The sequence below is a fragment of the Drosophila serrata genome, unplaced genomic scaffold (assembly GCF_035046125.1).
Source record: "Drosophila serrata isolate PLE 108 unplaced genomic scaffold, ASM3504612v1 contig_32, whole genome shotgun sequence".
In the NCBI taxonomy this organism is placed as follows: domain Eukaryota; kingdom Metazoa; phylum Arthropoda; class Insecta; order Diptera; family Drosophilidae; genus Drosophila; species Drosophila serrata.
In genome coordinates, this window is record NW_028256930.1 from 243,816 (window position 1) to 259,417 (window position 15,602).

Consider the following 15,602-nt stretch of genomic DNA (forward strand, 5'->3'; position numbering starts at 1 on the left):
TTAAAAAAAATGATAGTAATATGAAATCAATTTTACTACTCACAAAGAAAAAGTAAACTGTAAGAGCTAGGTCTCCCATTTCAGCCACTTAATTATTTTATTAACTTTGATGAATAATAATATTTATAGAAATCTACTAAATGAAGTCTAGAAATTTACTTTTTTAGTCCAATAAAAACTGCGCTATATGGACTCAAATCCTATTTCAAACAAAATTGTGGTAATCAAGGAGACAGCAATATCGCAAACGAATCACTGGTCGTTGGTGATAGTGAAAGCTTTATGCTCGATAACTAGAAATTGGGTAATTTATTACCATTCGATTGGAAAGGATTTTAATGTAATTATTCCAAACGGCGTCAATAATTAGAGAAAACTGGACACAGTTAAGTGTGAAATTAAAGCTCAATTTAAAGCAATTAGAAGGGCGTGCTTACGTATATGACGCTGAAAGTTTTAGAAAATAACAAAGTACGAAATCCAAAAATGAAAGAACTCTTACAAACTGCTTATGAGAAATCTTTCGATTCCGAATGCCAAATGACGATGATGATCCTGATAAATTTCAATGATTTTTTAAAAACATACTACTGCTGATTAAGGATGCACTTGTAATGTCGGTTGAAATTAATTTTATTTAGCGTAATCTATAGCTTTATTTTCAGACAGATACTTTAATATGCATTTATTTGTATTGATCCGTGTTTAGTAACTAGTCATCGAACTCAAATTCCGGGTGGGCGGCGAGCTGTGTAGAAGCTGGTTCCAAGTACCGCGATAAGCGACGGGCGGAGGTGTCGAGATGACAGATCTGAGATAAGACCCGAGCCATAGGCAACTATGGCAATATAACATAGGTATGGCTAGGTGATGATTCGGAGACGATTGTATTTATGGCCGTAGGTACATACATAGATTGAAAACAAAGGAACTAAATCTAGTCTATATCGATACGGAGGAGTGATAACCATTAAAACTTAAATCTGATTATGGGCTGGTAAATGTATCTCTCTTCGGTCTTACAACTATGCTTACGGCTAGATTACATGTAGCTTTCGTGGATGGGGCACTGAATGTACAACAAAAATACGATCTATTGGTTTAGAAATACACTGGAAGTGGTTACAGACTCTTATAACCAGAAAAAAGTCAAACTAAATGGAATGCCTTCAATACTAGCCCCAAGTGAACATCGGGCGGAACTAGGCGTCTTACTATACTTGCAACTTCACTGGACAGTATGGTGTTCTAAGGTTAAATGAGCATAACGGTCATGGAGAGCCGAATGACAAAGCTCACATCACGTGAACATGACGTTAAAACATAAAGAAAAAATACAAAATATTCTTAGTCTAAAGCACACTGAAATCATATTAAATAATTCACAACTGCTTTTCTTACAATGTTTGGTGAAAGGATAAGTCTACGGGATGGAACCGATCCTTACAAGGAGTCACATGATGGAAAAACTAGTGAACTTTTTGAAACTCACATCACAGCTGGCCCGACTAGATTGTAATGTCGCCGTAATCCTGCGACCATTTCTCATAGGAATTAAGGCTCTGCGGGGCCACAGAACGCCGGATGCGCTTCAGCGAGTTGTGAAAGTCCTGCTCCGTGATCGCCCGCATCGCACTGATGTCCAGGCACTTTACTTGCTCCACATTCAACTCGCGAATAGGCTCTAGAGCAGCGTCCTTGGCCAAGGCCGTCAAATCAGAGCCCGAGTAACCATCGGTGATCTTGGCTAGGCGACGCAACGCTTCCGTGTCCAGTGGACTGCCCTGCTTCTGCAGCAGGCGGTTGAGGAGCAGCTCACGGGTCTGCTCGTCGGGCAGTGCGACATAGACGCGCTTAGTAAACCGTCGCAGGGCGGCCTCATCCAGTTCCTGCGGCCGATTGGTGGCGGCCAGCACCACAATGCGATCACCATCTGGATTTCCTGGCAGCCCGTCGAACTCTACCAGGAACTCGGTCTTTAAGCGGCGCGACGCCTCGTGCTCACTGCTGCTTCGCTCCGAGAGCAGTGAGTCTACCTCGTCAATGAAGATGATCGAGGGCTGCATGTGTCGAGCAACGGCAAAAAGAGCCCTCACCAGTTTCTCGCCATCACCCACATACTTGCTAGTCAGCGAGGCCGCCGAGATGTTTAGGAACGTGGCGCTACATTCGGTAGCCACGGCGCGCGCCAGCAGGGTCTTGCCATTACCGGGTGGACCGAACAGCAGTAATCCCTTGGCAGGAGCACGAAGACCTATCCAACAAAGAAGAAAAGGAATTTTAGGCAATGCAGCTCCATTGTTAATAGAAATCATACCTGTAAAAAGTTCAGGTCGCACGGACGGCAGTATGACCATTTCCTGTAGGGCCTGTTTGGCCACCTCCTGGCCCGCAATGTCCGTCCACTCCACCTTGGCCCCGCCTTCGACAATCTCGTCGAGAATAAGCTGCACCAGCTTCGGTTCCACGCCCTTGACACTTACCACCGGAGTGCTGGCGCCACTGCCACTGCTGCTGGGACCGTTATTGTTAATGGGAGTTCGGGAGCGCAGAGGCGGTGTATTGCGACCCGAAGACTGCAGAAGATGAACATATGTATATAAGAAACATTTAGACTCTTGAACCAATCATCAAGGATTAATTATTCTTAAATTGAAAGAAGTGCTTCACTCTTTAATAAGAGAGGGGGGCTTAATTTGCATCTCATATCTCTTTAGAATTTATTTGTTTAGTAACTTTGCCTTTATTGTTTATATATTATTGTTTAATAAACTTAATATGCAGACAATAAACGCAATTTGATAGTCGCGTGAATGAAGAAAAGATAGTGAGCTTCCAGTATTATTGTTTACATAGCCTTTTTCAGAAGTTGAGTGGCGTTCTTATATTATTCATTTATATTAGAGATACTCACAAACTGGCGCCGTACGGCAGGGGGCGTGGCAGCTGTCTTGGCCGGCTGCCTTTGGACAGCTCCGACGGACGTCTTGGAGCCAAGATTGCGCGGTAGCGTTTGTGACTTGTTGGCAACGGCCAAGTTGCCGGGTCGCTTGGTTCCGATGGTTAGCTTGCGTCCCGAGGCTGGGAAAGAGAATGGAAAGAGTAAATTAAAGGACGATAAGACAAAGAGCACGCCATCTCAAGCTACAAATTCGGGCAAGCGAAATCAAAAAGGTAAAACCCAAGTGCCAAGTGAGTGATTGGATCGATGATGATCTGCTTTTGTTCGTTGCTGTGGGCGCTGCTGGTGGTGAAGATCTGGGTTGAGTGCGCTTGTGAGCTAGTGAGAAACTTACCGCTGGGCTGGACACTGACGGTGGGCGTGGGCTTTGGACCGTAGCCGCTGCTACGCACCCTGGACTTTGCGGGCTCGTTGTTGCTCATTCCCGCCAGCATGGGTTCTCTGAACTTGTGCGGCTGGCTTTGAGCCTGCTCCTTGTGCTCCTTCTGCTTCTCCTTCAAGGAGAGCCGCTGCATTCGAATATCCTCCTCACGCAGCGCTGCGCGTTGGATGAAACACACGACACAATGTGGACAGAACCAAGGCAAAACAACGAAAAAGCAGGGTAAAAACGTGCAAAATGAAATAAACCAAAAATAAAAAATGGGATAAATCAAACCTACGTTTCGGGGCAGAGGAGGGATTGGTTGGCCGGAGAGCCACTTACCCAGAAAGTGAAGACGGTCTCGAGCCATCGAGAGATTCGTCTGCATCTTGTCGTGCAGACGTTGAGCCCGATCCCACACATCCCCGCGACCACTCCAGCAGTCTACGGCGATTCCATCCTCCAGCTCCTTGATGCCCTTCCGGTAGAGCTCAATGGCCAGCTCTTTGTGACCTGAAAAGAATAAACCAGATAGAAAGCTTTAGTCAACTGTGAAATACCCTTTTCGAAAACTTATTTAGGGAGATAGGAATAAATACAATTAGAGCTGAATCACACACAATATACCCTTGGGCCACGAGAGTGCCAGGTACTAAAAGCGTTGAAGGATTGCCATCTAGTCAATAGCTGTCCATAAAAACAAGCACAACTCGACTCCCCCAATCCCCCGGCATCACATTTGGGGCATCCTTTGTGCGCGCGTTTCGGTTTATTGATTCTCACACTCAACAGACAACAAAAGCGGCCAGCGGGCGATGACTCATTGAGCATCGGCACTAGAAGTATGGGGCGAAAATTCGAGCTCACCTTCGTTTTCCTCGTCGATCTTGAGCGCCTTGGAGATGTATTCGAAGGCACGGCGATGGTGGTGCTTCTGTTTGGCCAGCAGCGGATCACCGGGGCCAGGGGAGTAGCCACCACCCGGTCGATTGGCGGCCATTTCCAGCGGTTGGATGGCGCGGTAGCGTTGTGGCTGATTGGACAACTGCTGCTCCTGGCCTACTGCTTCGCCGTTCAGTTCCAGCGGATGGTTGAGCGACTGCTGCTGCTGCTCCTTCGAGTTTTGTACCACGATTTCAATGTTGCAGTCGCGGCGGTGCGGGCGGTAAATCACCTTTGTGCTAGCCCCGTACAGGTAGCGAAAGATACAGAACAGCTGATAAATCAGCGAGCGCAGCACGTTGAAGAGGAAGATAATGGGGAGCGAGGCGACGTAGAGGTTTTGCTTGTGCACGGAGGACGAGCCAATGTACTGGTGGTGGTGGTGACCGCTGCGCGGGGAGCACGAGGTGGGGGTCAGGTCATCGGTGGTGGTGTCGTCGTCGCCGTCGGGCGAGCTACCCGGCGTCGTTCTACGATTCGACGAGGCGGCGGCGGACGAGGATGCTCCGGCTGCTGCTGCGGCGGCGGCTACGTTGGAGGCGCTCGAGGAGCGGTGCGTGGACTGGCGTCCGCTGGCGCCCCCCGATCCGGCTCCGGTGCTGGACTTTATAGGCGATTTGGTGCTACTGCTGCTGGCGCTGGAGGAGGAGGACTGGTTTTTGGTGCGTACCATCGATATCGATTCCGCGCTGTCTGCGCGTTCAGCACTCCGCGCCCCCGCTCACCACACAGCACTCCACTCCCCTTTACAGGGGAAGTTCTGCTCTAAAACTATTAACCACGCAGATAAACGGACGAATAGGACGGTGGCACGCGCTGGAATCGACGCCACATTAAACAAATACACGACTGAGACGCTTCAACTACTTCCCGTCGCGGCAATTGCATTTCTCTGATATCCGAGTCGAGAATCTATTTTTTTTCACTTCCGACGTAAAAAAATGAAGCTCTTGATCCCAATCAGTGCTGTCACCTTTGGATTAGCAAATCTGGTGGATAAATAGTTAGAAAAAAGCCATATTTAAATTTCATAAAAAACGGAAAAACTTGAGGGTATAAATGTTAACGATTTATAATTTAAATTTTTACTATTATTTGTTGTATAGTTACAAATGAAATTTTACTATTATTATTACCAACAGTTGTTCTCCATGAGACTAACAATTAGTAGTATCTTTTGATTGGTCAAGTGCTATATTATAATTTTAACATCAGTCAATTTATTGCATTATTATAGCATACAAATTGTTTTTTCTCAAGTATAGAATTCTAGAATACTCTATCAATGAATATTTTTAATCCAAAATATCACCAATTTAAAAATAACAAAGCTGTAGCTGTACCTATAGCCGAAAATACTCTCTTAAATTGCATTGTCCAAAATGCTTCATAATGGGTAATTTTTAGTAACTCATTGTCAAATGTGATTTAATCAAAACCTTTTGTTGCTTGAATATTATAAATATTTTAAAACTCCACTCCATCCGTGATTAAGAAGCTTGTTCGGCGCAAAAATGCTAGACTGACATCACGATTACTAAACCAGCTGGCAGCTGGCGACGTAGTTGCCAGACCTCAATTTTTGATTTTGAAAAAAAATTTTTCTACTAGAAACATTTTAATCTAGGACTAGATTCAAAGTCTAGGTCTAACCGAGATTTTAGATGTAGTTAAATCAAGAATTGTTGTTTGTGGACATTGCTAGTCTGGCTACCCTATCGTGAGGTTCCGATAACAGTTACCCGATAACCGATAGCACAACCTTGATACATTAGCTGCCATCCCCATCTCTCTCGGTTGTTTTTTTGCGTTTTTGCATAACAAAATCTCTGAAATTCGCCAGAAACGATCACCATTGCGGGCACAGTGACTAGGAGACCACGAGAGACACATCCCACTCGCAGGGCAGTCGGAATGGGACAGTACACGGCGTCACAGCGCAAGAATGTGCGGATACTGCTCGTGGGTGACGCCGGGGTGGGCAAGACATCGCTGATTCTTTCGTTGGTCAGCGAGGAGTATCCCGAGGAGGTGCCGCCTCGCGCCGAAGAGATCACCATTCCGGCAAACGTCACGCCGGAGCAGGTGCCCACCAGCATCGTCGATTTTTCGAGTGTGGAGCAGTCGGAGGATGCCCTAGCGGTCGAGATCAATAAGGCGCACGTGGTTTGCATTGTGTATGCGGCGAACGATGATGACTCCTTAGACCGGATCACCTCGCACTGGCTGCCGCTTATACGCGCCAAATGCAATCCCTCCTTGAACGGCGAGGGAGACACTGAAGCAGAGGCAGAGGCTGAGGGGGACACTGAACGGGAGCCCGTGCGGAAGCCCATTGTCCTGGTTGGAAACAAGGTTGATTTGATCGAGTATTCCACCATGGACAGCGTGCTGGCCATCATGGAAGACTACCCCGAGATTGAAAGCTGCGTAGAGTGCTCGGCCAAGACGCTGCATAACATCTCGGAGATGTTCTACTACGCCCAGAAGGCCGTGCTGCACCCGACTTCGCCGCTCTACGTGATGGATGAACAGGAGGTAAGTACTGCAGCGGGTTGGGGGGCTCGATTTGCCTTGGGTAGCAGTTTTTCATAGGTCGTTTTAGTGTTATCTTTTTTTCAATTATAGACGTTATCATAGCGATAAAAAATCTAAAAGTAAGCAATTGCTTATTTTTATAAAGTGAAAAAGTTAAAGAAAAAATGAACAATAGGGTGGGCGCCAAGACTCTTTTTTGTCTAAAAAATATCCTATCTTTAAATTTGTACAGTTCCTTAAGGCAAATCGAACACCTTTAACTTTTGTATTTTATCAGAACTTAAAACAAATCCTCCGTTATCTAGCTAACTCCGGCCTGCAAGAAGTCGTTGGTGCGCATCTTTAAAATCTGCGACATAGATGGCGACAATCTGCTGAACGACTACGAGTTAAATCTGTTCCAAAGGCGCTGCTTCAACACGCCTTTGCAACCACAGATCCTCGACGAGGTGAAGGCCGTAATACAGAAGAATGTGCCCGATGGCATCTACAACGACGCGGTCACATTGAAGGGCTTCCTCTTCCTGCACTGTCTGTTCATCCAGCGGGGAAGGAACGAGACCACCTGGGCTGTGTTGCGACGATTTGGCTACAATGACCAGTTGGAGATGTGCCAGGAGTATTTGCGGCCCCCCTTGAAAATTCCACCTGGCAGCAGTACGGAGCTGTCGCACCGGGGGCAGCAGTTCCTCATTGCCGTGTTCGAGCGATACGATCGCGATGGAGATGGGGCCTTGTCGCCCGAGGAACACAAGATGCTGTTCAGCACATGCCCGGCATCGCCTTGGTCCTACTCCACGGATATACGCAAGTCCTGCCCCATCAATGAGAACACCGGTTGGGTGACCCTGCACGGTTGGCTCTGCCGCTGGACCCTAATGACGCTTATCGATGTGGTGAAGACCATGGAGTATTTGGCTTACCTGGGCTTCAATGTCCATGAGAATGACAGCCAGTTGGCTGCCATACACGTGACCCGAGAGCGTCGCATCGATTTGGCCAAGCGCCAGAGCAGCAGGTCCGTGTACAAGTGTCATGTGATTGGACCCAAGGGATCCGGAAAGACGGGCCTGTGTCGGGGCTTTCTGGTCGAGGAAATGCACAAGCTAATCGGCAAGGAGTTCAAAACCAATGTGGTACACTGCATCAATTCAGTTCAAGTGTATGGCCAAGAAAAGCATCTCATCCTGCGCGACATTGACGTTCGGCACGCCCTCGATCCCCTCCAGCCCCAAGAAGTCAACTGCGATGTGGCCTGCTTGGTCTTCGACTCCTCCAATCCCCGCTCCTTCGAGTACGTGGCTCGAATCTACATTAAATACTATGCGGAGAGCAAAATTCCGGTCATGATAGTGGGCACCAAGTGCGACATGGACGAACGCCGGCAAGACTATCTGATGCAGCCGTCGGAGTTCTGTGAGAAGTACAAGCTACTGCCTCCACACCTCTTCAGTCTGAAGACCAACAAAAAAGAACTGTATACCAAGTTGGCGACCATGGCCGCTTTTCCGTGAGTAAACCCTCAAAATAGTCAACCATAGACAGTAGTTATTTTAGACGTCATCTAACATTTGGGTCACATCCTAGATTAATGGTTACCTAATATCTTCTTATCTCTTCTCTTCTCCCTTTTTTTCTGTGTCTTGGTTGGTGTCTGTTTTTCTGTTTTGTTGTGATGTTTGTGTACACGTCGATGGCTTCTCGGATTTTGTGACTGCAGGCGATTCCAGGCCGCCTGGATACTGTTCTACAAGCACAGGTTGGTACAGCTGTGGGAATCAGCGTAAGTGTTACCATTTCTAACTGAAATCGTTACTAATGTCAGCCTTCTATCTGTTTATTGTTGCCATTTGTTGTTGGTTCCATTCGCCGCGATACCAATGAGCTTCATCTCCGCTTGATTAACGTGGTGTGCGGCAATCATTAGTCTTACCCTTAAAAATTGAACATTTCTCTTGTATTTACTTTTCTAATTCGTCCTTTTTTCTTTCACATGCTAATCTGCAGCCACTTGAGGCAATTCGGCCTCATGACAGACGATCCCAGGCTGTGGTGGAAGGCTGGACTGGGCGTAGCAGCGGCCACAATGCTGGGATTTCTTGTGCTAAAGACCATCAGTTCGGTTAGTGGGCACTCCCGCTAGAAGGATAAACTGCAGTTACACGTTAATGTTTATTAAATTTATGTAACTTATTGATTACCATTTTGCTTGCTACTGTAAATCCAAATTTATTGTTACGAAACGCTAAGCAAACAATGAAAATGGGGGACGCATGCCGATGTTCTCATATTCCAGACATGTAAATACACTCGCGAGGAGCACTCCCAGGAATCAAAAGTATGAGCAGGAGCAGTAATCCCTAGGACACTGAATAGCAACTGGCCAGTCGAGCACACATTGTGTACGTTGCATTTCTATTCGTATTGTATTCCCGTAACATAAACCATGTACTCACTCTCTGATAATTCATAAGTTATTGTTACCATTATAATCGAGTAACCGATACTGCGGAAAACATGCATAGCTGATCGTCGTACATATGTACATGTTCTGGGCCCTTTATAACCCGTATGTATGTTAGACTATACCTAGAAAATCGCCGAATCGGTGGATATCGCACTTTGTAAATACGCGCAAAGCCCCTTAACTTATGAGCAATAAAACTATATATGTATGTGGATTTACATATAGCAAAATTAGCTGAAGTAACCTTTTTTGGTTTGGCTGAGAAAGGAAAAGTGTGGGTACATTATCAGCACCACCAACAACAAAGCATAGCCCAGCATCTAACATAATACAAATACCTCATTTTAATAATAATAATTTATCTTATTTAATCGGAGTCTGGAGACAGGACTCTAGCTTGTCAAGAGTTCTTCAAATACAGTACAAATAGTTTTGCCTTAGATCCTACTTCTGAATCCCATTAATGGCCGCTGCACTAGCCGTGGCTGGGGACATGCAATTGCCATCGGGATATCGCTTTTGGAACTGCGTGATGAGCTCGGGATCCACCAGCCGAATGCCGTCCAACTGATTGCCCAGCGTTATCCAGTTGGGCTGGATGTTGTGAGGTCGGCCGAACAGCTCGATTTTGCGGGTGCCGGGACTGAGGCGCTCAATGATGCCATATATCTCGTCTGGCTTGTGCGAGGTGGCCCGCACCTCGGCCACAATCACATCGCAGTCGAGGCCACGGTTCAGATTGGTGGGATTGCCCTTCATGCCCACCAGGCAGTGCTCTTTTCCGTGGTTCAGCCAGTGGCCAGTCCGGCCCGTACGTATAATTCGTTGCAGCTGATTGGTCTTCACCCAAATGAGCTCGTCCACCCGCTCGTAGCCCCACAGCTTGAGGCAGTCGCGTCCCAACTCCATGGCTCTGCCTGTGACCCAGAGGAAGATTAGGCCGTCGTCCTGAAGAGCTGGCACACCCAAAGCACGCATTTCGTCATCCGACATTGTGCCATAGGGCAGCTCCATGTGGATATCCCAGGGCGGATCGGCCATTACCACCGCAAACTTGCCCAGCACTGTCATATCCAGGAAGCGCAGGTCGCACTGAATCCATTGGGGCGGATACAGCGTGCAGCTGGAGTCGATGCTACGCTTGAGACTCAGTTTTGTCTTGACATCCGTCGGCTTATTAGTGTTAATATGCGGCAGTGTGTCCACTTCGTAATGTACGTACTTGCAGGTGGCCATGTGAAAGCAGGTGTTGAGGAAGCTACAGTCACCCAGCGACTCGTCTGTGTGCGCCTGAATAATTTTCTTAAAGTGCAGCTTGGTGCACTTGTCCGTTGTTTCGCTGCCGGAGCTATCACTGCCATCGGTAGACTCCTGTGACTCGACCTCGATCACCTCCGGGATGATCTCGCCATCCTCTGCTACGGAGTCCGTAGATTTAGGTAACTTTCCGCTGCTGCTCGTCCCCGCCTCCACATCCGTGCGTAGATCCTTCTCGTCCCTTCGCTCCTGCTTCTTCTTAGCGGCCATCTCGGCAGTGGCCTGCTGAGCCTTTAGACACTCTACCTTGGTGCCATGGGAGCAGAACTCCATGACCTGCGCTCCGCCATGCGATTTAAACTTCTCTGCCACGGATCGCTCCTTGGCGGTGGGCTTAGTGAGCAGTTCCAGGATCTCCTCGCCTACCTGCTTGCTTTGCTTCTCGCGGGTTGAGGGCATGGAAAGCAGCATCATGATGTCGTCGGGAGCGTCCAGACTTGTAGATTCTTTACGTGTTGCACTTGTGTCCAGCTTGGGAGTCTTTTCCTGCGGCTGATCCTCATCCTCGTTCTCCACCTGATCGGCCACTGTAGGAGAGAAAATACGCAACTCGTAATCGTTCCACTCAAAGAAAGAACTGAACACTACAAGACCCACATTTTCTTTTGGCCTCCTCTTCCCTTTGTTGACAAGTGTCATTGGTGTCGTCCAGGATCTCCTTCAGCTCCTTTGGCTGCACCGAAATGATCTCGCAACCGGTCTCCGTACCGATGGTCACATTACGAATACCAATCGCACCACGGCTTGCCAGTTTTCCCAGTATAAAGTTGACCATCTCCAGGGTGCTGCCAGGAATCTTCTCTACAACCTGGGTGGACACAATGGGCAGGGCCAGGGAGCAGGCACTGAGCGACTGCAGCACCTCTTTCTGCACTTCCAGATCGGCCTCAACTGTAATGGTATGGGAGCGATGCTTTAGGTGTTCAACATGTTGCCACAGGTACATACCCAGTTCCTTTTTGGGATTTGTGATATCTTCCTGAATATCCGAGAGTATCTCGATGCGCTCTTTTTTCCGCTTCTCCAGCTTCTCGCGGAGGGTGTTCCGCTTCGTCTTTAATGATTTTATGTCCCAAGCATCGGCCATTGTGCGTTTAAGTGCCGGTAAACAAAATAGTAAACAAAGTCGAGTTTTTTTTTTCTACAAAGTGTGACCAAGGCAGCCGGACGGAAATATAACAATAAACTAAATACTAAAAATGTGTCTTTAGTATATATCGCATAATGATTATACATTATTTAGTGTTTGCTTAACAAATTAGTTGAGATAAAATAATTAGATAATTTGTGTTTTGATTGACAGAAAATTACAATAGTACATTAGTTTAAAATAAATTAGCGGGTGACTTTTTTGGGTCGTTCCCTATTCGGCTTAACAATAGAGATTCAAAAACATCGATCTATGGAGACATCGATGGTAAAAAACACATCGATGATTTATTAATCGATACATCGATTATTTAATCGATGGTTTTGCAGCTCTTATTCTTCAGCTCACACAATCTGGTCACACTGTACCCAATTGCATGAATCGGAAGCTGCGTCGCGCCCCCATAACTATTTTGCCCAGTAAAACGTGTTTAAGCACCATAAATAATTGATGAAAAACGCTATAAATGTAAACAAATCGTGCCGCAAAGTCAGTCAGCGGATCAGAAGTAATTAACCCCGCCAAAAACATCGCGAGTGCCGAAGAGAGAGTTGTTGTTCTTGGGCCGCTGTGCTCTGAAGTTCGTGGCGTTTTCCTTTTTGTTTATGCGCGCGAGAGAGGGAGAGAGCAAAAAAGAGAGCAAAGCATAAGTGCGCGCAAACACACACGGATAGCAGAGGATTTGCGAAAATCGAGTGTATGTGTGTGCGCATAGCATTTGCACACATTGTTGTTGGAGAGCGAGCGAGATAGAGAGCAAGAGAAAGAGTGCGGAATAGAAAGCTCCAACGTTGGGGCGAGATTTATAACGCGACATTCGAACTTTTACTACGGAGCATGACGGTTCCATCGCAGCAGTTTCGACGCGACCCACACGGCTGCAGAAGCAGCAGCCTCCACAACCGAAACCGAGACCGAGCCCGCTCGCAGCCCGAGCCCCAATCCGAGCAGCCCTAATCCGCAACAGATTCGCCGCGTATATTGATTCGGTGTGCGAGTGAATTTTGCAGTTGCACCCGCAGCAGCAGCAGCAGCAGCCCCAACAACAACTCTCCTTCAACCGCCCGCCCTCCTCGCGTGTGTATACTACAACGTACCGTTTTTTGCTTCACTTTTAAGGAGGCGGCACGCCCTTCCCCAGCGTGCGTGCATTTGTAGGTGTGCCCAGTGTATTGGTATTGGCGGGCCTTCAAATCAAAGTATCCAAAAATTTTAAACTTGAGATTCTCGTCAAATAAGATAGATATATTGTGAGGACATAAACTATCGGGAAAACTATGTGCTTACTGCTGGAGAAACGAGTAAACATTAAATCACCAGTGTTGTGGAAACAAAACACAGCTCGCTAAAACCACAGGAAAGAAACCAAAGCGAGCCGAAAACAGCCAAACACGAGCACACCATGAAGATGGTCGACAAGTCGTCCAAGTTGGTGGATAAATTCGCCGTTATCAGCGGCACCGGGAACACCAGCGGCGCTGGCAGTGGATCGCTCAACATGCCTGGCACCGGTGGTGGTGGCAGCGGCAGTGGCGGAGGGGGCGGACTTACCAATTTTGGCGGATCCTCCACCACGGCGGGCCTGGGAGGAATCTCCGGAGCCAATGGCCAGAAACCGGTGCCAATGAAGCTATTCGCCGCCTGGGAGGTAGATCGAACGCCGCCCAATTGCATCCCAAGGTGAGTGTAAACAAAATTTTACATAATGCCAACGGCAGCGGCGGTGGCGGTGGCGGTGGCAACGGCAACAGCGGCGACTCGGACGGCAAAGGCAAAGCAGTCGCAGTTTGTTGTTGCCTTTCTGCCAATTTGTTTTTTTTTTTTTTTGGCTTGTTTTCTTACCATTGCTATTTTTATTTCGAGCAAAACAGACAACAAAAAAACAACGATAAAAAAGCAAGAGCGGTAACTGTTATTTAACCGACTGACAAAGCTGACTTTTATTTATAAGTCCCTTAGCGAAATTGTTGTTTCGAAAGAATCCCTATAAAAGTATATTCTGATAAAATAAGAGATTTTTGTATAGGTTATCGGTTTAAAGCGATTATTTTAAAAAGAGCTTTCATTTCATTTCAACATTTCTTAAAACGTTAACCTGACAATTGGCCTTCCTTTGTATAACGTTAAAATTAGCCTTAAATGGAAACATCTTAAAAGAAAGCTGTGAAAATAAAAAATGTCTTTGCAATTATGTCACCGAAATGGCTCACCAAAATGGCTCAAGTTCAATATACTTTACACTCTTTAACCTTGTTAAAAACGAATTAAAAATAATAAGTACGTATGATATTCAAATTTGCACAGATGTCGCGAAGCCTTTAGCAGATATATTTTTCGATAGTATAAGTATTATGATCCTCAAAGGCGTATAAAGTCAAATCGTAAAAGAGATAATAACATGATTGAACTTTAGTGTTACACAGTTTTGATAGCTTTGTAAATAGATTTTGTTTTGTTTTATATGTTAAAGGTTGTTGCTTTTTTGCCAATTTGGTTTTGTCTATTAGGTTTGCTTTTTATTTCATTTTCTTGCTATTTTAAGCAAACAAAAATGAACTAGAAAAGTTTTATTTAACAGGGTTTGCTATAGTTTCTGAAAGCTGAATTTTGTTTTTGACTCTATACATTGAAATTGATTAGTGTTATTCACAAATATTCGAACTGTTGTCCTAAACCTAAACTTAAACTAAAATTAATCTGAAAAGTGTGAAATAATAGATTAAATATAGTGTCTAGTGTTATGCTCTTGACCCCTCTCATCAATAGTTTAGTAAACAAATCAAAGTCGAAAATAGAATGATAATGGTAACAAATCTGGCAAAGGCTTAAGCCTAACCTAACTAAATACTGATGTTAGCGCTAAGACCGGCGGAGCTTTAAGTCAGAATAGAATGAAATATGACCTAGAAGAATTGTGGCAGACCCACATTTCTGGGATTTCGTAATTCCATTTATGAGAAAGCAAGCTGCTTTTAGAAAGTAATTTAAGCTCATCGGGATTTTTGCAATGAATGTAAGAAATGATGATCAGCTGAAAAAATAACTATCACTTCCATTTACTGAATACGTTTTTAATATTGAATTACCAAATTAAACCTATAAATAAGCCCACCTTTAATTCATTTATTTACTCTACTGTTGTCATAGCAAGCCACTTAAATATGCGAAATATATCGCTTCCAGCCAAAAGCCACACCAATATTCATTCATAAATTATAGAAATGTTATTTTTTTGTGCAATCTTTGGGTAAACTATTTTCTATTCGTTATCTTTTGACGGCTATCTATCGTTTTGCAAATAAACTTGTTTGCTTTGTGCTGCTGCTTTCTTCCATTCCACACGTCTTGTGTCATGTTTTTGTCCCAGTAACCCCGAATAAGATGAGTAATGTCCAATCTTGGGTCGTTGTTCTCCGGGTTTCTTGCGCTGCTGCTGCCAGAATGGGCCGGCTGATAAGAGTTCGCTGGCTTATTTGCATGCCGGTGAGTCAGCAGTGTCCAATGTGTGTTGACTCTGGACAAAGATTAATCTATAATTGGGACAAGACTCCCCACTGCGTCGCAGAAATTAGAAATTAGGCGCAGTTTTTGCCGGTTTTAATCGCTTTTGTGTGTTTTAAGAGCACTCAAAAGCGATAAGCTGGCCAAGTGGACAGAAGAGGAATTCAAAATTAAGTAGTCAGCGGCCTTGGCAACGCCCACAGGCCAAGAAAAGTTGAACAATATATATACACTTTGTACCACAAATATGAATAGTCTGTTCTGGGTTAAATAATAGTATTTTCTCCCTGTGCAGCAGCAGCAGCAGTCGCTCGAAAAGTATTTACTAAATATTTGATGGCCAAGGCCAAATGGTCTCCTC

General features: G+C 45.7%; 4 protein-coding genes across 9 annotated transcripts in view; 2 read left to right on the forward strand and 2 right to left on the reverse strand.

The window, feature by feature from the left end:
- Positions 1-617: 617 nt before the first annotated feature.
- spas (spastin) lies at positions 618-5,394 on the reverse strand. 2 transcript variants are annotated; one of them, XM_020961815.2, is made up of 6 exons: positions 4,194-5,394; positions 3,669-3,839; positions 3,297-3,500; positions 2,915-3,081; positions 2,318-2,576; positions 618-2,254 (listed from the first exon to the last, which is right to left on the reverse strand). In XM_020961815.2, the coding sequence occupies exons 1-6, from the start codon at positions 4,939-4,941 to the stop codon at positions 1,509-1,511; spliced, it is 2,295 nt and encodes a 764-aa protein (XP_020817474.2). In that variant the 5' UTR covers positions 4,942-5,394; the 3' UTR covers positions 618-1,508. The 2 variants fall into 2 exon arrangements, with proteins under 2 accessions (XP_020817474.2, XP_020817475.2); XM_020961816.2 differs by lacking the exon at positions 3,297-3,500.
- A 429-nt stretch (positions 5,395-5,823) lies between these two features.
- On the forward strand, positions 5,824-9,506 carry Miro (mitochondrial Rho GTPase). Of its 3 annotated transcripts, none has more exons than XM_020958546.2 (4): positions 5,824-6,806; positions 7,112-8,316; positions 8,527-8,565; positions 8,814-9,506. In XM_020958546.2, exons 1-4 carry the CDS (start codon positions 6,183-6,185, stop codon positions 8,947-8,949), a joined length of 2,004 nt encoding a protein of 667 aa, XP_020814205.1. In that variant the 5' UTR covers positions 5,824-6,182; the 3' UTR covers positions 8,950-9,506. The 3 variants fall into 3 exon arrangements, with proteins under 3 accessions (XP_020814205.1, XP_020814198.1, XP_020814215.1); XM_020958539.2 differs by having other exon boundaries at positions 5,848-6,806; positions 8,527-8,589; XM_020958556.2 differs by lacking the exon at positions 8,527-8,565 and having other exon boundaries at positions 5,848-6,806.
- Positions 9,507-9,615: 109 nt separating this feature from the next.
- On the reverse strand, positions 9,616-11,798 carry Mettl3 (methyltransferase like 3). Its single transcript, XM_020962121.2, has 3 exons — positions 11,539-11,798; positions 11,188-11,481; positions 9,616-11,117 (listed from the first exon to the last, which is right to left on the reverse strand). The coding sequence occupies exons 1-3, from the start codon at positions 11,675-11,677 to the stop codon at positions 9,718-9,720; spliced, it is 1,833 nt and encodes a 610-aa protein (XP_020817780.1). The 5' UTR covers positions 11,678-11,798; the 3' UTR covers positions 9,616-9,717.
- Positions 11,799-12,074: 276 nt separating this feature from the next.
- KrT95D (phosphofurin acidic cluster sorting protein KrT95D) overlaps positions 12,075-15,602 on the forward strand; it is a 41,809-nt gene continuing 38,281 nt past the window's right edge. For 2 of the 3 annotated variants that reach the window (XM_020962117.2, XM_020962118.2), the window contains exon 1: positions 12,075-13,420. In XM_020962117.2, coding sequence (XP_020817776.2) covers positions 13,143-13,420 — 278 coding nt within the window. In that variant the 5' untranslated portion in view covers positions 12,075-13,142. The remainder of the gene's footprint in view (positions 13,421-15,602) is intronic. The other variant, XM_086833924.1, reaches the window with a different exon arrangement.